The sequence below is a fragment of the Anas platyrhynchos genome, chromosome 1 (genome assembly GCF_047663525.1).
Source record: "Anas platyrhynchos isolate ZD024472 breed Pekin duck chromosome 1, IASCAAS_PekinDuck_T2T, whole genome shotgun sequence".
NCBI classification, from domain to species: domain Eukaryota; kingdom Metazoa; phylum Chordata; class Aves; order Anseriformes; family Anatidae; genus Anas; species Anas platyrhynchos.
Genome location: NC_092587.1, coordinates 3,148,997 through 3,176,556, shown reverse-complemented (window position 1 = coordinate 3,176,556; position 27,560 = coordinate 3,148,997). Strand labels below are relative to the sequence as shown.

Sequence of the window (27,560 nt, the reverse complement as noted above, 5' to 3'; positions counted from 1 at the left end):
AAAGATGGCATCATAAGACAATAACCATGAGATAAGGGGATCACAGTGGTTGGGGAGTAGCTGTGGGAAAGGGAAAATGGATTTACACTTCTTGGTTTAAGCTGAGCTGCTTAGAAATTGGAGTGTCCATCAGCTGCTCCTCATTGTTCCCTGCCTCCTGGGAGGACAGTGGGGTAGGAGGCAGGGGAAGGAGGGAGGCTGCAATCCTCACTGCCTGGGGAGCCTTTTTAGCTCCAAACAGATCCTCTGAGACCATGCCTGGTGGTGAGAGGTCTGCAGGTCTGCCTGTGAGGGCATCTGGTCCTTGGAGAGGGATGTGTCTTCTGCCAATAGCCAGAATACACAGAGAACACCTGAAGAAACATGATTTCTCTCTATTTCCATGGCCAACCATGAGTGCTGGAAGCAGAGCTTACCCCAGCAGCAGCCTCAGACCTGGCATGACATCCTGGAGAAAAGAAGGACGTGGGCTGGGGTGTTTGCAAGCCCACCTAAGGCTGCCCACATCCTTTGCAGGTTTCAAACCTGGTGTGATGCCTCCTACTCTGCTGTAGAGGCTGGTTCTCATCAGGGACTTTCTTTTTAAGGCCACAGGATTTGATTCCTTTTCTGGCATCCCTGACTTCAGCAGCTTGTCATCTGCCTTCAGAATGAACTCCTGAAGGCACCCCAAAGGCAGATGGAAAGAAATAACCTTTGAAAAAACAAAAAGTTTCAAGCTTTTCCTTGAAAACAAACAAAAAAAATCAATCCAATGATGAGTTCTCATATGAGCAAGAAAAGGAGAGATGGAAGGACAGAGGGAGTGAGGAAATAAGGGAGGTTCAAAGGAAGGAAGGAAGAGAGGAAGGGAAAGAAGGAAAAAGGGAAAGAAGGAGGAGTGGTGGCACACCTCAGCCAAAGCCAAAACGCCAACAGGAGCTGAGTCCTTGGAGTGCTAAGGAAGCTCCAGAAATGCATCGTGGATGGTGGGACAGCCTGATCTTGGGCTCCGATGGCATGGATGTGGACTGGCTTTAGGCACTCGCCTGCTCTCCAGTAATTCCCCTTTGATTGAATTCCTTTTCTCTGGCTCCGTTCAGCCACAGGAAGCAGCAATCAGAGCCCAGGGCATTTTTATTTCTTTATTTTTTTTAATAAACTTTATTCTATATTACAAATATTTTTTTTTCCTTTTTTTTTCTTGTTCTGGACTGCAAAATAGGAATGCCTTATATTTACATACACAGGTATACAATTAATTATAACAAAGGTACAGAAGCTTTGCCTTTACCAAGTAACAACGGGATTCCAATTTAAATAGTATAGATTTTATTTATTTCTTTAACTAGGATCAATTCAAAAGAAAAAATCAAACCAACAACAACAACAACCTAAAAAAAAAAAAAAAGGATCCCAACCTCCTTTCTAATGCTGTCTTGACATCTTTTTGAGGCTGTTTGTAACACTGTAGTGAAAGGATATGTCTTTACAATGATTTTGTACTTAAGGTGGAAGTTTTAGCAAAACAGAATAAGACTTCTGGGCTCATGTGTATGTCCAAGACACAGGGTCAGACACTAGGAAGGGCCTGTCTTTGTGGCATTAAATAATCCAGTTGTCTCTTGATTTCGTGGGGAAGATGCTGGGAACATTTAGCTAGCACCTAACCTCTCTGCTTCCTTACCCCACTCTGGGCTGGAAAGTGTTTTTTTTTTCTTTTTTTTTTTTTTTTTTTCTCCAGGGAATGGGGAAAAAGCAGGGAAATTTTTAAAAGTAACACCAAGTTTCTTTCAGATACTTCAGAAAGGACTTCAAGCTCGGATGTGCCTTGATTTCCCCGGCTGGTTCTTACGTTCCAGTTGATCTGGAAGTGAACAGCAGCCTCTCCTGCTCAGAAATACTGCCCTCAGATTCAGCCCACAGCAGCAAGAGGAGGGGATGCTGGAAGAGCCTAAACGTCCTCTTCCCCTGTTTTCCATAATCAGGTTCACTTCACTGAGCTTCCCTGCACACTGCTCTTAGTGTCTTTGAGGTGATCTGTTTCCAAGCAGAAAGAAACGTTTGAGGTAAACTCTCCATTTTTAGAACAGAAGATTAACAAACAAGCAAAAAAAAGAGTAGCCAATGGACAAACAATGACGACGACAACAGAAATCACACACGTGACAGGTTGATTAGACTAAGCAGCTTTACATCCTCGCTATTTTTCTTTTTTTTTTTTTTTTTTTTGGTGGTTTTATTCTTTCCAAGTGTTAATCTGTTTTCTTCTCTTTTTCTTTTCTCGACCAGCACATCGATTATCCCCCACAGGACAACACAGAGGGGAAGGGATTCTGCACAGTGGCAGAGGTGAGGGAGAAACTGCAGATCTCTCTGGACCCAATGGTACCCTGAAAAGGGGACAAAGCAAGAAAATTCGGGCGGTGAATGACCAGGAGGCTGAGGTTCACACCGTGATGTTGAGGTTGACTGGATTTATCACTTGCCTGCCCCACAGCACACCAAACGTGGATGGCAAGAGCTAGGACAGTCCAAGACCTCCATCTGCCCTGGAGGACTGTTCTTTTACTACTCATCATGTACACACAGCAAATTGTCCTGGCATCGCTGAGGTTATGCCAATACATCTTTATCCAGCAGCTGTCAGAACGAGGCCTCTGCCAACACAGAAACACGATTTACTGTGTAAATAATCAAAGCTCCCTAGCTTGCAGGAAGAACTCCATTCCTGGGCTCCCTATTCATCCCAGGAGAGGAGGTAACCAGGGGCTGGGCAGAGTTTAGACAGCATCACTGGTTCAAGAGCTGGATTATTGTACTGATTTGCTCATTCAAGGGTGGGAGATATATAAAATAGGGCTCCTGGCTGCAATTCCTGGTGAGCCACTGAAAAAGAAAACAAACCTGGTGGGGACAACACGCACATTTTTATGAGCATGAGGGACCTCTGACCAGTTCTTTCAGCTATGTGCTGAACCAAGGAGAAGAAAGGACTAAAACCACCTTTTGGGGACTGATGGGGTTATAGTTAAGTGCTTATCTGGTCATGGCATCTTCCCCTATCAGCAGTGGCCACTGCTCACCTGGAAAACGACAGATTGCTATGGAGGAGCACTCTTGCACACTAGATCCTACCCCAGGAATTTGGGAAACAGGACCAGTTTTCCACCTTTCCATCATTCCTTTTACAGCAGTGAAAAATGTTGGCAGGCTATCAGATACATCTGCTTCATGAGCTTCTACAGGCTGATGGGGAGGGTGAAGCATGACTTGTTTTATCGATGCTGTGATGTGAGGGAGGAGTTCTGGTCATCTCCAGTAGCCCAAGCTTGTCTTTTTGGTATGAGATGGTCCTTGGACTTGAGGGTCCTCTGAGGAGCCAACTGGATGCCCCACTAAGAGGAGCCCTGGAACTCAGTCCTTTCAGGTTTCCAGACTTCCTTTGGAAGAGTCTTCCACGCAATGGTAAATGGTATCTCCTTTCAAAGCTCTTCATGTCTTGTGGAAATACAGATCTGAATTTTGCATTTTGGTTTATTTTTAAAACAATTTTGCTCTTGATATTAGCTGCTATTTTTTTTTCTTGGGTTGTTACATCATAGGTGTCCCAGAATTTAGCAGATGTATGATCCTTGTGTTCGGTGACTCAGCAGTGAGAGTAGCACCCAAATTCCTAACTTTCTTTTTATCAGCTTTCGACAGAGTTATTAAAAGTAATAATAACAATAACGTGATTTACTTGTCTTTTTCCCTCTAATGCAGACAGTTCCCTGTGGACTAATGCACAAGATCTGGAAACTTCGGTAATCATATCTCAATTAAAACAAATACTATCTCCAGTTCTGTTTGTAAATCCTCTTTAAGTTATAAGAATTATTTATGTTCTCCAGTGCTGAAGTGGCATGAAGACAACTGCAGTGGTGAAGCAATCAAACTGCCACTGGAGAAAATTGGCTGAAGCCCTGTGACCCAATGGAACAAGGCTGGCGTATGCCATGATGACCAAACCTTCAAATATATTTGGGGCAGAGTGAAGAGTGGAAAAATAGGACCGGTGTGTGTTAGGAAAGGAACATGCCTTTGTGAGTCTACGTTTCTCCTCTTCCCTAGTTCTCTTGTGCTCTCTTGTTCAAGTGCTATCAATCTCTAACACCTTCTTCCAGACGATACACAACTTTTCCCAAAATTCCATTTACCAGGACGCTCAGTCTGCAAAAATATGTGACACGATGGGTTATAGCACGATGGGTTATGCCTCAGCTCAGTGTGACGTTGATAGCTGAATACACTCATAAAGAGCATGTTGCAGCACGGCTGCTCACCTTTGCTCCTCAAATCCAGCCTCCAATCCCAGAGCAAACTCTACAATGGAGAAATAATCTCAGCTCTTTCAGCAGAACCACAAGGAGTCTTCACACATCCCATTTCCTTATTTCTGATGGTGCTGCAAGCATCAGCATTCATTGTGTTGATTGTAGTGTTCAAGAAAAAACAAAACAAAACAAAACAAACAAAACACACGAAGATCAGCCTATCATTTGGTATGTTCTGAATATTAGGAGCCTGTCTGTTGACTACAAGGGACTTTGGCTCCTGTCCTCTCAGTGTAATTTGAAAAACAGTGAAATGTCACTCACAGAGCACTTTTGGTCAACTGTGGAACAGTGAGGAGTTGGGGGAAACAAGGCAAAATAAGAGGAAAAAAATTCATTCACGTCGTAGTAGGGCTCATTCTTCTGTTTGTGTCATTGTTTTTAATTATATTTTAATTGTACATGCACTTATAAAAATAGTTAGCTCAACAGGTGAGGCTGAGAAGAAAGATGCCAAGACCTCTCATAGACTGGGGGGGATGCTGGGACAGTGGATGGAAAGGGGAAGGACACCAAATGGGACAGGGGAGGAAGCCCACACATTGACATCACAATTCTGGCACATTTTTCCAAGTGAAAACCAAAACCAGCTCAAGCACCAAATTAAAAAATAATAATGAAGAAGGAAAAGAAAAAGGAAGAGGAGATGAAAGAGAATCAAAATATACATTTTCTTTCAAATCCTGGGGATGGGGGAGAGAAATGGGGACTTGGGAAGGGTTAAGACACCAATCTCATGGCACTTCCCATTTCCCCTAAGTGTTTCATTCTCAGTGTCTCTGAGGTGTTCAAGTTTTCCTTGAAATATATATATATATATTTTACAGCTGAAAAACTCCGTACCAGCAAGAAGAAATAAAACAGTGACAATGGAAAACAACAATAATAATAAAACAAAAACACAGCCCTGAAAACATCAAAAAGAAACAGGGTGAGTCCCAGATTTCCCCTGTGGTGTTCCTTTGACTTCAGTAACAGTGCAGGATTACACCAGTTCACTTTGATACTTTTTTTTTTCTTTTTTTTTAACAGCTTCTTCTTCCTTTCGTGTGCGCATGTCCAGGCAGTATAGCCCATCACTCATAACCACTTCCCTCCAAGCCAGCTATTTGTCCTCAGACTCCTACCATCCAGCTGCGAGTACAAGGCATGACAATAGGGTCCATATTTATCTCTTGTGGCACTTTGTTTGTCAAAACCTTTGGTTTCTTCCTTTTTTTAATTTTTTTTTTCTTTTTATGTACTTATAAAAAATATTGTGTTTGTGTTGTTGTTGTAATTTCCTTACCGCTGGCTCTGGTGGGACTTCCACCCCACTTTCACAGCCATAATCAATGGATCTGGAACATGCGCCAACATTACAAAATGGGTCAACAAAACCACGGCAGAGCCAACCAAACCAAATCATCCCCATTGCGCAGGCCTCTTAAAAATGCTGAGATGTCCATAAGGTGCATGATGAGTCCGTCAGCTCAGCGATCAAACAGAAAGCAAGCAAAATCAAAAAGGAAACAACACGCACGCGCACACATATACACACACACACACGCACAAAATAATAATAATTAGAATCAAGAGAGAAATGTCTGGGGTTTTAAAACCAAGACGTGTCCCTACGTTTTGCTGTTTCAACGTGACTCTTGTGATGTTCTCCCCGCACACGCACCGAATTTTGGACCGCTGTTCTTTAAATGGTTTTAGAAAGACTTGCTTACGTGTGTGTATCTGTTCGGCTGAACAAAACCCGCTTGCTAACTGACTGCTGTTTGCACCACGGCCCCCTTTACACACCCTCACGTGCCGTTGCTCAGAAGAGGTTCGGGTTTGCTAGCAAGAGGCATGAATAAAACCAAACAGGCTCGTTCCATAATCAATTTACACACCCTGTCTTTACCCCTTCCGCCCTCCGGGTGCAAAGAAAATCCAGGCTGTGGCTCGGAGGATGGTGTAAGATGGATGAGTGTTAATTCTCCGTGGCATGAGGCCACTCCTCCACTTGCTAGTGAGCACCATTTACTCCTGGAGAGATGAACACAGACCTCCGTGGTGTACCAGACACAAGGTTCTCCAGTTCCCCTGAGGCTCTGCAGGGCTGATTCTCCCACTGTGCTGAACCACAGTGTTAAACAGGCTGGCAGTTGTACAAAACAATAACCAGCCAAGTGCCCAGGAGATGCAGGAGCTCATTCCTATTTGAAACAGGTTGAGGCGTAGTTCTTCTGGAGGAGGTGAGCAGAGGAGAGAAAAGGGTGATGGCCCACCCTTGTCCCGTGGTGACAGTGATCTCTGGAGGGATGGGAAGTGCAAAAAGAGAGCAAATCCTTCCCAGTCGGCAACTATGCCTTCAGCAAGGCTTTGCTGGCTCCAGGAAAGGATCAGAGCAAAGGCCAGGAGTTGGCACCAAAAGGCAAATGAGCTTACAATTGGTCAGGGTTCTCCAGAATACATGCAGTTTGACTGGGAGCATCTAGATAGAAGAATATTTTGAAGTGTTTCATTTGGGTTTCCTCCAAGATTTCCTTCCAAGGTGTGTGACGACATTTCCTCTTAGGAGTGGCGTTGAAGGAAGCTTCTACCATCAGTCCTATGCACCACCGTGCTTCACGGCAAGCCCTTTAGTATCCTTCTGATATTCCACCACAAGAAAACAACAGCTTTGTTTCAGTTGAGGAAACAAAATGGAAAGAACAAACATCTTAAAAAAAATAATTAAAAAAATAAAAATAAAAAACACCCTCTGGCTGGTTTTTGAGGCCAAGCTCCTTGTCTGGAACAAACTGAGACTTGTGGCTCTTGCTTTCCAAGCTGAGGTGGGGACAAGGGAGATGCTGTGCTGTCCATTGCCAGAAGGAACAGAAACACCACCAACGGGATGCCACTGAGCAGAGAGAGCATTTTTTTTTTTTTTTTTTTTGCCGCAGTGCTACGACCAACAGGACACAATGGGAAAGACGGAGGGGAACACAGGTCTCTTTGAAAAATAAGAATAACCATATGAAACACATGGGCGGGGGAGTGTCGGTCTCCTCCTCCCTTCTTGACCCTTCTCCTGCCCCGAGAGAGCAGCAACACCACCTTGCCCAGGCAGATGAGAGCCACAACATGAGGTCCCACCGTGGACGGAGCTGTGGCATTTTGCGGGGAGCTTTGGGGTTCCTCTCCCAGTGGGGTTCCTATCAAGAGATAGAGTTGCAATGGCTCTGAAGGAGAGGGTCTTGATTTTCTCCTGCCCTCCAGGATCCCGGCAGGCAGGCTGCCTTCCCCCGGGGAGACTTTTCGTAATACTGAGTTCTTTTCCATGTCCACTCCAGAGGTTATATCCTTAGGAGGGCAGTTAAAGCAGCATGACAGAGTGACCTCCCAGTTTCCCATCTGTAGAGTAATGATGCGATGTTGGGGGAGGGTTTTGTTTTGCTTTGTTTTGTTTTATTTCGTTTTGTGGAATATTTTTTTTTTTCTCTCTAGGGCAAAGGCAGAGGGGAAGCTGTGAAAACAAGAGCTCCACCTGAATGTCTCGATGTCCCCAGAGCCGAGATTCCTCTGCAGTCTTTTTCTTTTAACCCCTGGGGATTTGTCGCTTTGTCCACAGATTTCGAAAGAGAAAGAAATGAGAGAGAGAAAGAGAGAAAGAGAGAGAGGAGCGCTGTTCAGGTGACTCTGCTTACAGCCAATCTAAACTTGCACTTGGTAAAGATGATGATCTTGAGTGAGGCACGACTTGGTTTATCCCTCCCAGGGTGTCCCTGGCAGGACAGTTCTCAGCTGTCTATGCTCATGAGGGTTATGACTTGTTCAAGTTTGTAGGCAAGTTTCTGTTTCCCAGCCTGGTCGTCTTGATCAAGGGCTCCGAGGATCTGGAAAAAGAGAGAGAAAGAAGTGATGGGGCTCTATTTTTAAATTTATTTTCCAAAAAGATCAAGTCCAGCATCCTACAGCAGCAGATAGGGGTCAGTTTTCCCTACAGGTGGACCCCAGACTTAGCTTATATCACAGGTCAGTCAGCCAGCAGGGAAAGACACAGGCAATTTGGGCTTGATGTGACTAAATGCAAACCCCTACATTGCAACAGATCAAGTGGTTTCTCATCTAGAACATCAGTTACTTGGTAGATTTATTTATTTCCTTGCCATATTTCAGATGTCCTAAGGCATCTCACGTGGTCTTCAACACCCGTGTTGGTCACTTTAACTCCTGTGTCATGTTTGCTGGACCATTCTTGGATGCTTTAGGGTGTTGCTATTATAAATGGCACCGGGCACATATGCCTACACAACTTCTCCACAACCTACACAACTTCTCCTCGCCCTTCCAAGGCTCTTACCTCCTCGCTGTACTTGCCAACGTAGGAGTATATCTCTGAGAGCGCACTCATAGTGTTGAACTCGTTCATATGCATGCGAGACTGCTCAGCCAAATATGCATTCATGTCCTGGTCACTGATTGCTGGCATTTTGGCAATGTCTGAATAGTACCTGGAAGAGAGAATTACAGGTATTTCTTAAGGGGAGAGAGGAGGAAGTCAAAAACTAAGCCCATAAGGACAAAAGACACACTTAGCACTCTCAGGCTCAATGATATACCCTGTCATGCTCTTCTTTTACAACAAAGGAGACAACTCAGCCAAAATACAAATTAGACTGAACCATTATTCCCAAATAACAGATGCATGTTGCAGGCAGTAAACCCTATCTGAGAGTAAAAACTCAAAGAGCATCCAGTAAACTTTTTCTGTGCTATCAATGAAATAGGCAGTACCTTTTGGTGCCAGATTCCCTTCTCAGGAATTCAAGGGCACTGCCTCCAGTCCCATGGAGAAGGACCACTGATCTTGCTGCCCTCTGAGTGCTCTGGATTTTGCTCCCATACACCAAAACCCTTTCAGGCTTGCTTGTGCCCCCCACACATTTACATCTGCATGCATTTTGAGATCATCCACTTCCCCCAGTCAATCCAGTCTATCCCAGCAACTCCTGTGCTGCTTGACAAATCCTTTTTGCCTCTAATTTTAAGCTAGCCCCTCATCATAGTTTGTATCAATAACATTCAATATCTTCATCCCCACTTTGTCTGGGGAAAAATCTGCTTCCCTTGAGTTCAGGAGGACTGGGGCTTTATCCACAGGACATGGAGACCCCAGGACCACTGCCCAGGCTGATTTCATCAGCAGAGCAATGTCTCTTTAAGGAAGTTGCTATTTTCGATGTCCTTCGTCCCCTGGGTAAGGCAGGTCTTGGAGGACAAGGTTTGCAGAAGGTAATCAGTCACTGTCACTCGCAGCTGTGCTCCGCTGTCAACTGGTTAATTAGACGCCATCATTTACATTTTTAATTTCTGCAATTTGACATTTTGTGCACAAGGAAAAAAAAAAAAAAAAAAAAGAAAAGAAAAAAAGCCCATAGCTGCAGCAATCCACAATTTTATAATTAGGAGGCAGAGGGGACGGGGAGCCAAAAGAGCTGACAGGTGTCCTGTAAACAGCACTGAGACACCTGCTGAGATGGAGGCTGTCTTCCACTGCAGAGAAATTGGATGCTGAAGTGCTGTATGATAAGGATCCTTCAGACATACGAGTGGGAAAATACTCTCTACAACTGAGCAGGGTAGGCAGCTGTGGAAGTCTCCTGTGAAAAACAACACGGTGCAAGAGGGCTGGGAGGAAACTCCTTCACATCGGAAGGCTCCAGCGTCACTTCAGGCTGGTTTTGTGCCCCACAGTCCCATCCTCATTGAAATGGGTTGGTCTCTTGTCTTCTGGACTCAGGAAAAGCCTCAAATCCTGGCCTAATTCCCATGCTCTAACTATTGCCCAGTGATGGGTGGTCTGAGCTTGATTTTGCTGGATAAACTGCCTAAACCCGAAACACCCTAGAAAAACCGATCAGTTGTCTAGGAGGGAAGGAGCCATCTGGAAACCCCATGAGAACCTGTCCTACAGAACCACCTCCAGGAGGAGGTGGTGAGCAGGATGAATAGATCTTCCTCAGCCTTTGCCAGTCCCAGAAAAGTCAAATTGCTCTCTGCATCACCAGCTGGACAAAATCAGATGTATTCTGCATGCATTTCTGTCAAGATAAAGTGTCAGGGACTGGTAGCACCCATGAGAATGCTGTTTCAGGTTCCTCAAGAGCAAAGCACATTGTTGTGGACCGAGGAGTCCTACAGACAAAAAAATAAAGTGTGCCTTGGCACCCAAAGCAATTTACATCCATGTGCAATAGCACATTTCATAGACTTGTGGGCAAAAAAAAGAGCCTGCAATGCAGAGAAATGCATTGATTTATGGTGCCTGAGAAGAGCCCATGGAGAAGAGCCCAGCTCCTTATGAATATTGCATAGGCACCCTCCTGCTGGGTGAAATGAAAAGTGAAGGGGATTACATCACAACAAAAATAAATAAGGCTGGTGGAGGAAAGCAGCAGCACCGTGCTCTGTTTGTCACCCTGGCTCTGACAACCAGCTGAAATGCTCCATCAAATGGTGATGGGAGAGTGGGTGAGGGGATGGGACCTTTTTAAAAGTGAAACACAGGCACCCATTGTCTGCTTCTCCAGATTTCTCCTGTCTCCCTTTCACTTGGCAGCAGTGCTCTCCTGGGTCTGTGAGTCACAAGGGTTGCAAAGCTCCCCAGTCCTCCTCCCAGCTCTGCAGAAAGATGCTCCGAGCAGCATGAAATTTCCATCTGAACAACAAAAAGCAATGCACAGCGCTCCCCCGGAGGGAAGATCAGGATGCGATGACCTGAGTTTCAGGTCCTCCTGATCTCTCCAGCCATGACAAACTCTCAAGCTGTGATTTCGGCGTGCTGGGTTCACAGGCCATCATCCACTGCTATATATACCAAAGTGTCCGTGAGTCTGCCACATCACACACCTGAGCAGTCAGTTCCCATTAAGACTCTAAATCAAGATACAGTGGAAGTGTGTTTGGGAAAAATAAATAAATAAATGAAGGAAAACAAACAAACAAAAAAGCATGTACCAGTAATCAAACCTGGCTGCTAATACAGGAAGAAGACATATAATCTTCCACCAGAACTCTGCGATGGGCAAATGACTTATTTATACAGAAGTGCTCCTAATGAAGCCATCATTCTGCTATCTCAAGAAATTATAAATGTGTATGTTAAAGCATCCTGGCAGGGAGATGACAACATCCCTGCTGAGTCTTTATTTACCTTCTATTTGAGCCTGGATCCTCAGAGGTACTTAGGGCCTCTCTGCCATTTACATACCTCTAACGCCTTCAAAACCACCGTGAAGCTGTCACCAAACCCCAGAGGTCCTTGAATTTTCACTGCCAGCATTTGCAAGGCTGCCTGCGTGCTTGCTTGTGCCTTCGCCCTTGTGGCTGACAGCGCTCACTTACACTAAAGCTGAAATGTGACGGAAGATGCTCTTTAACCATGCTGCTCCTGGGAGCACAACTAAGCTGATGGCCACCAGATTGAGAAGGGAATTTGAAGAACATCCAGGTCCAACCCCCCTACCATGGGCAGGGGCACCTACCCCCAGCCTAGGCTGCCCCCCAGCCCCATCCAGCCTGGCCTAGGGCACTGCCACGGATGGGGCAGCCACAGCTCCTCTGGGCAGCCTGGGCCAGGGCCTCACCATCCTCAGAGTGAAGAATTTCTTCCTTATATCTAATCTAAATCTACCCTTTTTTTTAGTTTAAAACTGTTACCCTTTTGTCCTGTCACTACACTCACTGATACAGGGCTTGAGACCAAAGCAGATGATGACTACTTGGTCAAGGTGCACCACTTGCTGCCCTGGTGCTGCAGATTTTCTCCTTCTGTACTCCCGTTTTGGATAGCTTTGGTGGACCCTCACCCAGATGTTTCCAGGAGAGGCTTAGGTACTGTATGGGGTTTATGTGGCAAGGATTTGGTGGGGGGGCGCTGCAGAGGTGGCCTCTGTGAGCAGAGTCCTGCAGCTGCCCCATGGCAGATCAGAGCCAGGACCCATCCTGGAGCAGCTTGCTCCTGGGGGGTGGACCCCATGGTACGGAGCTGTGTGGGAGCAGTTCTTGAAGCCCCTGAAGGATCAGTTCGGGAGGGACCCCACTTGGAGCAAGGGCAGAGAGGGGCCAAGAAAGAGCAGCAGGGACGAAGCATCAGGGACTGACCACAGCCCCCATTCCCCTGCACTCCTCGGGGGGAGGAGGTGGAAGAGGGTGGATGGAGGAAGGTGTTTTTAGTTTGCTTTTAGTTTCTCACTGTTTAGTCTGCTAGTGATAGGCAATAAATTACATTAATCTCCCTATGCTGAGTCTGTTTTGTCTGTGATGCTAACTGGTGAGTGATTTCCATGTCCTTTTCTCAAGCTATGAACCATTTTTCATCATATTTTCTCCCCCTGTTCTTTTGTGGAGGGGGATTGAAAGACTGGCGTGGTGGAGCTCAGCTGTGAAACCACCACAGACACATACCTAAAGACCCTTCCTTACATACCAGAGCTTCTCCTGAATCACAGGGGAATCACAGGCTGCTTGTCCTCTGATGTGCCAGGGAAATTTGTTCATCAGACATCAGAAACGATGAAACCCTTGAGAAATCTGGGGGAATTTGTATCAACCTTCTCTGAAGCACATCAGCAACTCAAATGGATGGTGCGAGGATTACTAGATCATAGGATGTTATTTTATAGGTATCACTAGCTCAGCAGCTCACCTCATCTTGGCTGGAGCAGGAGAACCTGAGGCCATCCCCTGCCACCAACAGATGGGCAAGTACTGTGGCCACACTGGTGTATAGTATTGATCCCTTTTAGCCTCAGTTCTTGTTCCTTACACATCCTCAGCTTTCCCTGGGAAGTTCCTGTTTTGTTTTGCCTTGTTTTGTTTTCCTAAGGAAGCAATACAGCAGTGACCTGGGAATACATCTTGCCCTCTGTTTAGTCAAGGGGCAGGGTGAATATTTGTGTTCATTACCAGCCACGCAAGGCTCCTTAGTGGGGCTGTTTCACAAGAATAACTGTGCCTGCTGCCACTCAGCAACTCATTAACTCATCAAAAGCGCAGAGAAAAGCTGTGCTGCCAATGCTTCCTCTCCAGCCTGAAATTTTCCAGCACGGGCCATGGTTTAGGCGGCTTAGCATGGAGCTAATTGCCTTCCAAAAGATCTTTTTGTCATGGCTGTTGTTGTGCCGTCCTGGGTTGGGACTGCGCTCATTAATAATCTTTTTAGCATATGAAAAGCTTGTAACGAATCCATGTGCTGCAGACGGCAGACGCAATTACAGCAATAACATAATTAGTGTTATGCAATAGCCGGCTGTATCCGGACCACTGAAGGAGGAAGAAACGTATGAAAGGGATCCAGGGGACTGCTACAGCAGGGAAGGGCTGAAGGGAAGCTTGGGAGCATCCTAGCGGCCAGCCCTTTCATGGGATGAAGTGAAGCAGTGCAAGGACACGTTGTCGGTTCCTCTGTTGGCAGGGCAAGGCAGTTTGAGCTTGCTGGGAGGCGTCTGAGCTGCACCTTCCGTGTTTGTGCTGATTCAGCTGCAGGAGCCACAGGACCGCGTTACTCCAGATCGATCCCATTTCACAGAAAGGTTCGAGGCCAAGCTGCTGGACACTAATTGGACTTTGGCACGAACAGCATGACAGCTAGGCAAAAGGATTTTCTTTTGCATGTGCATGGCTTTTCCTGCAGGTTTTTTTTTTTGTCTCAGAATAAATGGCAGAGGATGGGTGGGCTGCACTGAGTCAATGGCTGAAGAATGAATTGGTGCACAGGTAGTTTTTCTGTGAGAAGAAACTGTCCATCATCTCAGTGCCGAGGCTGCAAGGGTCTGAGGTTGTATCCCCTGAGCACAGGCGCGTTTTCATCTTTGCTGCTGAAAACTGCACTGTGTGAGAGCAGCGTGTTACTGCAAGTAAGAAAATATCAGGGGTATTTTCGAGACAAAAAGTAGGGGAAGACAGGTGAACAGCCTTCAGGCACAACAAAAGCTGCTGCAGAGAGGCAGGGAATGAGCTGTACCCCATGCCTCTGAGGATACAATGAAGTCTATGGGTTTTAACTAAAGCCAGGAAGATTTCTGGCTGACCATCAGGGAAAATATCCTGATGGGAAGGAGAGGGGAGCACAGCAGTGGATTGCCCGAGGAAAGCAGAGGCTCAGTTGTGGGAGGACTTTAAGAAAACATCTGTCAGGAAGGCTTGAGACAGAGCTGATCCAGCCCTGAGGCAGGAGCCGGGCACGTTGACCTCTCGAGGCCTCTTCCAGCACCGTGTTTTATTATCTCTACTGACAACACCCTCTCCCCTTGACCCTTGGCATGCTGTATCTTCAGCCCTCTTTCTGTCAGGGAAAGGAGATGAAGACTGTTTTTGAAAGTACAGCCAGGATTTCCACCTGCCATTTGATGCTCTCTTTTAAAGCCCTTGGAGTTAAAAGGTCACCCCAATGTACCTGCTAAAGACCTCACTAACTCGGAATGTGCGCAATGTATAACCTTTATTCTACTAAACCAGTACATTTTGTCTTTAAAAATAGCTGTAAAATGGCCAACAGACAGCACAAACACTATTGGAGGACACCATCTATTGACTGCAGAGTCCTGATACCACAGGCTGACAAGAGATGTAGGTTTTAGATGTCAAATGGAGACAGACTGTACATTTTGTGTCATCCAGACACGCTTTCACAATTTTCTAACAAGCTGAAGACCTTGACGTCAAGTGGTTAACACCATGCAAACCATGGTTGCTTAAAGGAAAGGAAGGAGAAGAGATCGCAAACCCAGGCTCTGGGTGCCAGTAGCGAGGGCAGGTAGTGTTTGTGCTCAGGTTAACAATAAACTGCAGATGGATGAAGTCACTTTAAATGTCCTTTAGTCTGAAACCTGTCAAACCTATCAAGCCTATTTTGAACATTCTTGACTGGAAGATTCTCAAAGTCTTAATAATATTTGCAATGTCTCCTCTGACTTCTAGCTTTTCTTAAAGGGGCTAATTTAAGGCACATTAAGCAGCCAAAGCATGTCCGAGTACCCACAGGGATGAGAAAAAAGCACTAGCTCCTCTCCTTGCAGCACTGCAGGTATTTTGGGCACACCTGTGCAATGGAAACTCTCTTTGGCTTCTGCTTTTTGTCCTCTGCCCCTTTTCAGTCTCCCACATTCCAGCCTCCATGCCAGACTTCGGGTAGAGAAGCTTGGTATTGATTGTGATGCAGGCAATTAAACGGTGTTAATGAAGTTCAAACAAGTGTTATCATAAGCCTGGCAGCATGGAGAGAAATGAAAGGTCAGCCACAGCCCTTTGTCATCTTTTCAGTGTGGTGTTGAATGCTAATGAGACAGCCCCAATTAGAACCGGCTCCCCTTTGTATTGCTTGGGGATTGCATCAAATGCTCCCAAGTTCTCCAGATTTCTAGGCTCAAAGGGGACATTTGAAGTAAACTTGAAAAGATGCAGATCTGAAGCATCTCTAATGTAAATTCAGCAAGGCCTATGGAGTTTCACTAGCAGAAGTCAAATGAGAATCTGGTCTATCATTCCCATTCTTTTCCTCTTCTTTCAAATTACGATATTTGAAAAGCTGCCACCTTGTTTTAGGACCACAGACTGACTCTTCGTGGCTTCAACAAAAGCCAAATAGCCTGTTCCCATTCCTGGGTTAATTCTTCTGCCTCTGTCAGGCCTCATCTTCTGCCACAGGACTCCCAAGTTGTGGCTACGTGCTGGTACTTTTTAGTCATGTGTTTTCACAGTGAAAGAGCCCTGACTTTGTATTTGAATGCTGAACTTGTTTTTTGCAAAAGTCAGGGTGTTTCAGTGGGTTTGCTTCAGCAGGCAGAGTCCAGCTCTGCTCCCAGCAGCATTTAAAAAAGACCAAAAGATTAAATTTAAATTAAAAAAAAAAAAAAATCAAACTCCTATTAACTACTGTGTAAAGAAAGACCATTGGTGAGGCCAGAAACTGCATCTATGCCCTTCCCAACTTGGAGTTGGAAAGCTATTTTTTCTTGAATTGGAGATAGGTACTGTCACCCATGCCTGCTACTTTCTCTGCTACTTCTTATGTCAAGATAATCCCCAACAGTGAGTTTTGTGAGTCCTGAAGGCACACTCCACACTGAGAAACCAATAGTTGCAAAAAGATTGCTTGGAGCAGCCCAGCTCAGGTACCATCTCAACAGGCATGTTAAAAGAGAGGAGTTGGCTCTTACTCTGGAGTGCCTTCAAGTAGGGTTACAAACCACCACTGACTAATTGCCCTCTTACAGATTCTTCTTCATCAAAGGAGATCATTTGATTTCAAGTTCTTCTGATTTACTCAACCACTTCTTAAACTCTCCAACAGAAAATCTTTTTATCTTATGATTCTGTCTTTGAAGAAGTCTAGTGGTCTTGAATGATGCTGTCTCCAGCTGACGTTGACTATAGAAATAACTCAAATCAGTACTGGAAGCCATTGGAGTTGGAATAACTCCCTCAAAGCACAGTTGCAGAATGGAGAAAAGGAGCTCATTAACTCAGAGTAGAATTGAAATTATATTCTGTTCATCTTTAATAAGTTTTTCTTTGATCTGCAACAGCATCCAGGTGCCTTGAGTCAGTGGCATTGACACAGGAAAGTATTATTAGGGCAGAAGTTCTAACCATATTCTAAACCCCACCATCTCCCCTTGGGCTTCAGTTCAAGCTTTCAGACATCAGTGCAGATAATAACTCAGCACATGCTGGGCCCCGAAATCCAGTGTTCTTTACTAGCAGCAGGAGGTATTATGTACCTCGTTTGTTGTTCAGGAAAACTTCCAGAGAAATGCAATACGTATTGCTGAAGATCACTGGGCAAACAGATTGAGCTCCAAAAAGTTTTAAAGTGAAATCGATACTGGAAAAATACATTTTAAACAAACACACACCCACAAAACAAACAAACAGAAAACCCTGCCACTTTCTGTTTATCCAGGTGGAAAAAAAAAAAAAAAAAAAAAAGGCTTTGCATGAGGAAGTACCCTGTTCTTCACCCATGTACCTCAGTTCATCACTCAAATGTAACATCTCCAAAGGTATAAAATCCAACAGGGTCATCTGTAGGAAACTACCCACCAACAACACACGCTTCACAGGTTGCTAAAGAGTCTCTGGAGTATGATGCCATTGGGTCGCTGTTAGTGCAAATTTATGGTTTCTAAACAAATTTCAAACATTTCTTTCCCCCTATCCAGGTCAATCCAGCAATCAACCTCAATACATACCAAGAAACTTGGACACGGTACCAGAAGTAGGTCATAATTAAGCAAGGTAGCTCGTAAGAGCCTTACAGGTTGCCTAGAAACGACATTTGCAGACGTGTTTAACCACATCTAAAAATAATTGTCCGGACAAATCAGAGACCAATGGGAGCATTATTGTAAAAATTTCACCTCATGCTGACTAGGGTACAGAGCTCTTTGATCAGCCGTGCTCTGCTTTCACAGAATGAGAAAAAACCTTCTCCACCAAAGGAAATAGTCTGGTTTACAGCACAGTATGCCTGCAGCAGCAGAGGTCTTATATCACCCGCATGATGTGGTATCAATTTTAGACAGTGCCTATGAAGTCATCCAGACAAATCATTGCTGAAAACTGGATGCCATTGTGCAGAAATGATCTGTAAGATAAACCCATTATTGTATTTACAGAGCAGCAATCACTCTCCAGCTGTGCTGTTCCCAAACCTGTCCATAATACCAGGCAAATGTGGCATGTTGGAAAACAAAGCACAGATCAACTTCTACAAGGCTTGTTCCAGCAGACAGCATCCTGTTGAGTGGAGTACAAAACGTGCTATAGTTTATCCTGTAAAAAATCTTAGCGAAACTGAAGCCCCTGTGTATTGCAGGAATACTTGCCTTGGTTGTATTTCCCGTAAAGTAGGCCTGTCAGACCCTGCCCCTCTGTGCAGTAGTTTCTACAGGTTCTTGCAGATGTGGATAAAATGTTTAGAAGACCTCTGACCTTTCAGAAAGTACTTGCAGAGCTTCAGTCACCAGCCTGTCAACCCTATGGCATCTCATCCAAAGCACAGAAGAGCTGCCATGGAAAGCTACTGAACTCAAACTAAGGGATGATAATTGTGTGATGCCTGGGATGCAGGCAGCGTGGGGACTCACAACAATGCTGGGAGAAATGAACCACTTCTTCTGGTCTGTGTGGGACGACTGAGAAGCCCACGTAGCTCACAGAGCTCAGGCACAGTCACCTCCCCTTCCTTCACCTCTCTCTCTTTCAACAGTTTCTCCTCAAGAGATGATGGCTTCAAATGATGGCAAACACCTTCAGTTCACACCTCTAATTAAATTTCTACCTCTGTTGTAAGGCACGTGGGAATAAATGTCTATCAGAGATCTTTCTACTTGGGCAATAATCAAAGAGAAAAAGCCCAGAAGCAGCTACCAGAAACAATACTAAGGATACCACTTACCTCCATCCATGAAGTAGGGCCTCTTTTTACCACTTGCTTATGCCATTCATGTTTCTAGAGCTAAAACTCACCTTTCCACCCAGTTCTTGTAGCTGGGGATATCCTTGGCATAGAGAAGCTTGTTGGAGGGGGAGTCTTTGCCCAGACGGTGTTCTGAGGTTGAACAGGAGTCCATGAACGTCTGAGCCACTACAGAGAGGCAGGCGTCTGTGATGCTGTTCTTGTGGATGTCAAACACAAACTGGGGGTTCTTGATCATATTCACCCAGAACCGTAATGGCAAGCTGCAAGAGGGGTGGAAGAGGTGAGTCAGTAATGGTTCAAAAGCTTTGTCTTGCGGTGTTACAGTGCTGACTGGTGGATAGGAATCAAAGATCCAGGCAGAGAGATAGGGATTCTGGGATAAGCCCTAATTTTGTCTTTTATTTACGATAAATTCCTCCCCTGAGGGCTCTTGAGATGGTGTTGGTCACCTCAGGAATGAGTTTTGTTGTCCTTGCAGACCTGATTTTGTCACTTCTAGTGTCAATGTCATCTTACTGGAGTTGCACATAAATTAATGAGATTAAATTAATGAAAGTATAACTGAGATGATGAAAATATCTCCTAACTTCTTTATGTTAGGTGCAAATGTAAGGTACTGTTAGCTAACAGCTAGAAATTGCATTCACACAACTTTGTGTGCCTAGACAATGGTACAATGTACACTAGGCATTGGTAGACTTGGCTTTTGGCCTCATAGTAAATCCAGGGCAAGAAAAGGTAGGTACAACTGTCAGGCTGTCAGGCTGAGCCTGGGAATGTTAATGGCAGGCATTTTGTTCTGTGTATGCCATGCATTGTCACGCTGCACAGCTCAAGCCCAAGCCCCTGTATGATCCTAGCACCTTCTGCATGAAGCGGACTCCATGTGGCAGAGAAAACCCTGTTGCCTCAAGGAGAAAAAATAGGAATGGGGAACAAGTGTTGCAACCTTTGAAATGAAAATTTGTCTGTGGAAATGCTATTACAAGTGCAATTCAAAAGTCTTCCTCCCTCCCCACCCCTTATAAGAGCTGTTCATTTGTGTGAGTTGTCCTGAAGTATCTACATCTAGCCTTTGCCTCAAGTTTTCTTTGTGTGTGTGTCAGGGCAAAGTTATTCCTAAACAAATTGTGTTATCCTTAGCCACCAAAATCACAGACCAAAAGTAAGGAAAGCCTCACACGGATATTCTTATCAGCCAAAAAACATCCTTTTGGGAAGGGGCAGAAGTTCAGGAGTGGGAGATGCTGGCAATGAGACCTGACGGGAAGAGTGGGAGGGAAGCTTTTTAGGTTGGGAGTGGAGGTTCATCTGCTGGAGGAAGAGCTGGATGAGTGAAGAACTTCTTCTGTAGTTGTTTGGATGATAAGTACAGCCACAGCGAGCACGAGCACAGGCTGCATGTATGTATGGCTGTGGGGAGGGGGTCGGGGGATGATATCCCTAGCTGGGAATAATGAAGCCCATGATGTGACTTGGAGTTAATTTAATCTGATTGAAAAGATTTCTTCATGCTGCCCCTGATCCCCCCCTGCAACACATACAGACTCTGCCTTCGTCCCTCCCCCCTTAAGTAAACCTCCTGCTCATTTAGTCTGAGTGGCTGCAATCAGCCTTAGATTAGTGCCGCAGATAATGTTAATAATATGCTAATGTTTCATTAGTTGAAAGCCTCTTTGGTGCATGGGGTTTCTTTTTTTTATGTCACTGCACTGTGACGATCTGCCATCAGCATGGCTGGTAAAAGGAAAAAATGCATGAGCTGGGAGCCCCATGGCTCTCCTCTGCTGTTCCTTTTATAGTCCCTGTGTTTGCACAGGGAAAGGGGAGGGAGCGATTCCCCAGGGGTCTCTTTCCAACAGGGAGACTCAGCAGAGAGGTGCTGCAAAGATCTTTTCTCTTCACCAGTGCTGGCTTTTCCCTGCTGTCCCATTACGTGTACAAAGAGGGACCGCTGCCTGGCAGCTAGAGCAGGGGGTTGATGTCAGCCTTTGTCACTCACTCAGAAGGGGATTCACATCCAACTTCAGGCCCTTCAAGTACTTAATACCTTTTAAAATTCTCTGAGGTATCTCTTCTGGCCCCCAGCTGCCAGCCCAGGAGGGCACAAGTCTCCTGTGGGTGTGCACATTCCCTGTGGTACACCTTAAAACACTGCAAATGGCTCCAGATGCCTCTCCGGGCAACCAAAAGGAGCTCCAGGCCCCCACTGACTACAGTGGGAGTTCAAACTCCCTGTGCAGATGAAGACAGCAATGCTGAATCCTGTCCCATGAATCCCTAGAGATCCCTTTGGGCCTTCACGCTAAAGCAATTAAATACTTGACAATTTTTCCTCCTATATCCTCATGAGGTCCCTCAGAAATAGCACTATCTCCTTGCAATACTGGGATCTACAGCCAAAGCACTCCATCCTTGATAGCACCCTTTAGATTCTGGGTACGTCTGACTTCTCCATCGGCCTGGGATGATTCAACCTGGCATGATGAACCCCGCGCCAGTTTCCTCAGCACCCATAAGCATAGAATCATAGAATAATTAAGGTTGGAAAAGACCTCCAAGATCATCTGGTCCAGCCATCCCCCTACCACCACTGTCACCCACTAAACCATGTCCCCAAGCACCACGTCCAACCTTTCCTTGAACACCCCCAGGGATGGTGACTCCACCACCTCCCTGGGCAACCCATCCCAGTGCCTGACTGCTCTTTCTGAGAAGAAATGTCTCCTCATTTCCAACCTGAACCTCACCTGGTGCAACATGAGGCCATTCCCTCTTGTCCTATCACTGTGAGAAGAGGCCAACCCCCAGCTCCCCACAGCTTCCTTTCAGGCAGTTGCGGAGAGCAATGAGGTCTGCCCTGAGCCTCCTCTGCTCCAGACCAAACAACCCCAGTGCCCTCAGCTGCTCCTCACCAGCTTCATAGGTGAGGAGCTCCAGGACCTCCAGGTCCTTCACCAGCTTCGTAGCCCTTCTCTGGACACACTTCAGGGCCTCAATGTCCTTCTGGTAGTGAGGGGCCCAAAGCTGAACACAGCACTGGAGGTGCAGCCTCACCAGAGCTGAGCACAGGGGGACGATCACCTCCCTGGTCCTGCTGGCTACACTATTCCTGATACAAGCCAGGACGCCCTTGGCTTTCTTGGATCTCAAATCTAGATCCCAAATCATATGTCCATCTCTTCCCATTCCAGTCCAGGATTTGGTACCAGGCTGTCCCACTCACCAGTTGCTTTTCCAGGTATGCCGCACGTGGGGGTCATGAATGTTGTGCTTGTCAGCCTGCTCATCCAGGAAGTCGAACATGTATTTGATGGCCAGGGGAAGCGCACTGCCACGGTGAGCAGTGCTGAAGATGGTCTCAAAGAGGTCGTCTACAAATTTCTGGAGAGTGCCCTGTTGGGAGAAGGAGAGGAGAATGTGAGATACCAAGTAACAAGAGGATGATGAATTATGGTGTCCCACTGAAAATACAGTATATCTGTAGAACAGGCTCAGAAAATATATTGAAAAGTAGGAGCCATTTAACAGCTTTTAAATGTGACGTGAGTTGAAATTTCAACTCAGATGTCTTTAAGCAGACATCCGCATCTTCATAATATCCATTACTTATGTTTACCAGCTGAATGGGGTAGGTCAAGATGTGTCCTCTCTGTTACTAGCACTCAGGGAAGGAGGCTGAGATGTGGTGGGATACCTCACCCCGTCTCAGGTATATGGTGATGGGCAGGTACTCGTCTGTTCCCACTGAAATTTTTCTCCTCTGTATCCTATACTCAACTGCTTTGGTGTATACATGAGGCAAAAAATAGCCATTTTCTACACTGGTTTTCGTCCAGGGTCTGTTCTTAAGCTGAGAATAGAAGTCAGATGAATGTAGAGGAGAACAGAAAGTGTCATTGAGACAAATAGGACAACAGTGACTGGAGAAGATGGCTGTCCTGTATGTGTAAGTAGCATAATAAATAACAAGAATTTCATCCTAATTCCAATAGGCCTCCTTGTTTTTTATACCCATCTTCACGGGACCAAGACAAGCCCTAGGAGCAATGCTCAAACCGGTCAAGTACTGCTCTGCAGGCCTAATGCCCACTGCAGTGATTGCAGCAGTGTCCTTAGGCTTCTCTGGGAGAAGAATTCCAGATCCAGAAGAACCACCCTAGCCAGATGATGAGGACAGTTGAGGACTGTGAAGAGCTGGAATAGCAAAGGGTGACCAGACCTGGACAAGCAGGCTGTTGAGGAGCTGTGGTAGCCTGTGTAAAGCTCTACTCTGCCACCAGAGCTGCAGAGGCACTTATATGTGAACAAACCACATGGCTGCTAAAATAACAAAAAATCAATCAAACCTCCAATAAACGTTTCCTGATACACAAATTTTCCTCAGCTGAAAAATAAAAGCCTTCCCTTTCTCTGTAGATCCAAGAAATTCCTCCTTACTAGAAATGAAGCACCAGGTTCCACCAGAGCGACACACGTTTACATAGCGCTAACAAATACTTAATTAGAAAGCTGGCGTCTCTTGCTGATTCACCACTTGATTTATTCTTTGGGAAACAAACAGAGGTGCCTTTTGCTTGTGTGAACTCCTACAGGGTGAATAATCCCTGCAGTATGTCTGACTCAGAAAGGGCCCCTGAGGAAAAATCCTGTTGGTCTGACATGGAAGAACTTGCCCTCAGGTTCAGTTTCTGGAGGGAATTAGTTCTCTACGTGCTCACCCACACAAATACAAAGAAAACCTCTGAGGCTTTTAGGCAAGAGACTCTAGGTCTCGGAGGTCAGGGATTTAACAGAATAAAAATCATTGTCAGTTTAACTAAGTATTCCCTGGGATTGTATTACTAGCAATTGGTCTCTCTCCTCTTTCCTCCCCCCTAAAATGGTCATGATGAGGAAAGAATATTGCTCAGCCCAAGAGGGGAAACAATAAACCCCCAGCCTTTTTGCTCTCTCTCTTGCTGTGCAAGTTTTGCAGCTGCTTTCCTGCTGTCTTTAGAAGAAAAAAAAAAAAAAAAAGTAAAAAAAAGGTGTTGTTTGTGATCCGAAACAGAAAGCAAAAGCAATTCAGTGGTGGGGTAAGGGACATATCCCCAGACAGGGTAGATCAGCACTGGTCCAATGGTTGCTCATTTACACCAGCTGGGGCCCTGGCCCTGGGGAGCATCATTTTCTTTTTACATTGTGTGATCCATAAAAGCATCTTAATGCCACGGAGCTGACAGTGTTCCAAGGCTAAAGGCAAAGCCATTTTATGTCTGAATCTCATTGCAACGCAGAAAGACGGAGTGAGGCTGCAGGGAGAGTCAGAGACCATAGGCTGGAACAAATGAGCGGCTAAAACTTATGGTAGGACTTAAGCATGTAACAGAGAGCTGTCTGATGGGCAAACTCAGATTTGAATGAATAAATGTAATTGTGTTTGTGCCTGTTGACAGGAAATGGTAATAGTCAAAACTTCAGAGAAAGGAGGAAGATCAGGCTGTTTGATTGCTGCTTGGTTTAACCCTGCTCAGAATGGGGTGAGATTACGCTGTGATGAGCCACACCTGAGCCACAGCTGCAGTTTCGACTTCTGAGATGCATCCAGATAACTCATGTGTCAGAGATTCAGGCACAGGGATGCTCTGCACTGCAGGAGGATGGCAGGATTGTAAAGGGACCCTGTTTGATTATAGTGCCTGCCTCCCCACCTGCCCTGGTCCCTGCTGGGGCACAAAAGAAGAACATTGCAGCCTCCTCATTAATGCAGGCTTTTCCAAGGAGAGCACCACCAATGATGGATCCACAGGGTGGAAGAGCAAATAGTTGTAAAATCACACGACTGCTTTTGCCCACATTTTTGTAGAGCCTTTAGAGAAGAGATAGGTGGAGAATAGTCTTGATAAGAGATGAAAGAAGTTGAAAAGCCTGGGAGCAAGCCAACTGCAATGAGAGCCAGCCATTCCTCTCCTAGGGAAGGGACAGAATGGTGCTGACTGACAGTGAGCTGTTGCTGTGCAGACAGTGGCAATAAAACCACTTTCTGTAGCTGTCACAGACCCAATGTTCACTGCAGTAAGTTATAAGTCTATCCCCTTCAATGATCTCCACTTGTACAAGTGCCCTCGCAACAGTGCAGCATCCTTAGTTATGCTGAGCACTAACATGCTGCGTCCTTGGAGAATTTTTGCAGGCTGTGGCAGGCACCCACAGAGGAGGCTGATTTCTAGCATTTGGGGTAGTATGGATTGAACAGATAGGATGTGGGCACATTCAGACCCTGATTCTTTATTTGCTCAATTTTGATCCAAACTACAAATCATCATCGACAACACCAGCACATACCTACCCCTGTTCATGCTCTCCATTAGACTCATGGCCATGGCCACTCCTCATTGCTCTCCAAATCCCAGCTCTCTGTGAGCCCTTAGCTTCTGCTTTGTTACTGTCACTGTTTATTCATGTGTTTATTGTCTATTTTTCACTGATCACTCCCTTTGCTCGTGACATCCCCACCTCTTGATCCTCCTCAGTCGAGACACACCAGAAGCAGTACCCTTGAAGTTATCACCTCTCTCTTTTCACCATTTGGCCTTCTCATGTCCCTTTCCTGACTTTGTTCTCTAAATTCTTTGCATTCCTCTTGCTCTACTTTCCTTCTGTTTATTTCCCCTTTAGCATCCTCTGAGCAGACTCTTATATCTTGTCTGCAAGAAGTCCCACCGTAGCCTCTAGAAGCCCATTCCTCACCCTTTTCCCCATCCCAACCATATACCTTGGTGGCAAGTAGCCTTGTCAGGTAGATCTCAGAAACCATCTTGCTGCCCCGATCACCCTCTTTTTGGTCACCGTGCTCGTGGTTCTTCACCAAGTGCCACATCTTGACTCCACTCTCAAGGTCAGGGGTGATCATGGGTGTGCGGGAACGGAGGCTGTCCGGGCTGCCCGTGTAACGGATCATATTTTCTGCAAAAATAGGTGCATGTGTCTCAGGTTAATGGGTTTCACCAAGGAAACATGCTAATGACGCATCTCCTAATAGAAGTTCTTCATCAGGGAGTAGCACTGTTAGTGTCAGGCACTGCCCAGGACTGGTTCGGGGACAGCACCATCTACTCGTGGTAGCCAGTATGGGCGGGTTCAATTTGTTTTACCTGTAGGGTGTTAGCCATACCAGACTGAGCTTCTTGGCCCTATGGCCAGAGAACAGGTCATGGGTTATTTTATACAGTAGTATTGATGTAACTGATGTGACCTTTTGCCTATCTCTCCATCCCCAAGCTCAGGAGGAACTGCCTCCTATCCCTCCTATGGCATCAAAGCAACCCAAAAACTCCTACCTCACTATCTTCTGCAGTATCTGCTCCAAAACCTCGTTTTGACAGGAACTAGACTCTGTTTCCCTTTGCCTCTGAGTGATGGCATGAGGCATTCTCCTCCCCCTGACCTTCCACAAGGCTCCAGATTGAGTCTTTTCCAACCATAATTAACGGAAGAGTGTTGCACCTTTCTGTAGCAAGATCTGCATCAGCCTCATTAATGCATTACCAATCTCTACATATTAATTATTAGATGGAATATCCTTTTTTTCTCTCTGGATGCTGTTTTCTTAATTGCAATTAACAGTCACTTCTGACCCACTACATCTTCTCCTCCCCCTGCATTCCTCCTCACACCCTCCTCCTGAAAAATCAAACAGCAAAAGAATTAAGGAAATCCAACAGAAATTAACCCCCCTTAAGTCTTCCTTTTCAAAGGTCACTGTGTCTTTCAGTAATTGCAACAACATGGCAAAGAGGATGAATATTAATAAGATCTAGTGGATTGCTTTATGCCCTTGGAGAAAGAGAAAGGGGGCTCCTTGGACACTGAGTAGCCATACTTTCCTTCGATCTAAAGTGACTACGAAGGATCAGAAATGCTTTCATACATAATGAAAAACAATAATGAACTGCTATGATAGGTGCATCCAGGATAAAGGGTGGTTTTGCAGCACTCTGGTTGCATGTTAGAGACATTTTTCTTTGCTGTCCCACCCCATCATAGTGTCCTGGGTTTGCTTACAACTGTCTCATGGTACGACTGAAGTGGGAAAAACAGTGCACTGCTTTGAGATACACTGATAAAAGGTATCAGTAAGAGATTTTTCTTGTTCCAGGTGCAAATTCCCTTGGGATAATAACATAGCTGTGTGGGATACACAATACCCACACTAAGCTATAGCAGTAGACAAGCAATGCCCTCTGTAGGTTGCTTTTTGTTCCAGAGGCCTCTCCTCTGGCACAACAGACCATTCTCCAAGATCTTTGCCCAGTAGAATGACTGAGCTTTTCCACATTGATCTAAAATGTTAATTATTTAGGCTCCTTCTTTCACTAATAGGGAAGGAGAGGTACTTCCAAGGGCAATCCAGTAACTTAGATCGACATCTTGGACCAGATGCCAAAGTTTTAAATGGCTAACTCCTCTCCTCCTGCCATCCATCGAGCAATCCTATCAACTTGCCATCTGCCTTTGTTTCTGGTGCTTGTCTTGTAACCACCTTGGTGTTTGGGATCTCTCCTTCAGTGCTCTCTTGAACCTTATCAGCGCACCAGCTCTTACCGTACTTGCTGGCTGAGGTCCGGGACACCGTGGAGTTGTTGACTGCATTGTAGGCAGTGACTTGCTTGGAGACCAAAGCTACCACAGATCCATCTGGTACCTACAGAGAAAAATGGGCTCTGTCAACAAGCTTCTGCGGACTGGCTGAGGAGCGTGCCAAGGACAGCTGGAAT

General features: G+C 45.6%; 1 protein-coding gene across 2 annotated transcripts in view; it reads right to left on the bottom strand.

Moving 5' to 3' along the window:
* Window positions 1-1,110: 1,110 nt before the first annotated feature.
* PLXNA4 (plexin A4) overlaps window positions 1,111-27,560 on the bottom strand; it is a 406,242-nt gene continuing 379,792 nt past the window's right edge. For both annotated transcript variants that reach the window (XM_038186736.2, XM_072041406.1), the window contains exons 27-32: window positions 27,388-27,487; window positions 25,559-25,749; window positions 22,028-22,197; window positions 18,849-19,061; window positions 8,677-8,827; window positions 1,111-8,209 (exon numbers count right to left, since the gene is read on the bottom strand). In XM_038186736.2, coding sequence (XP_038042664.1) covers window positions 8,114-8,209; window positions 8,677-8,827; window positions 18,849-19,061; window positions 22,028-22,197; window positions 25,559-25,749; window positions 27,388-27,487 — 921 coding nt within the window. In that variant the 3' untranslated portion in view covers window positions 1,111-8,113. The remainder of the gene's footprint in view (window positions 8,210-8,676; window positions 8,828-18,848; window positions 19,062-22,027; window positions 22,198-25,558; window positions 25,750-27,387; window positions 27,488-27,560) is intronic.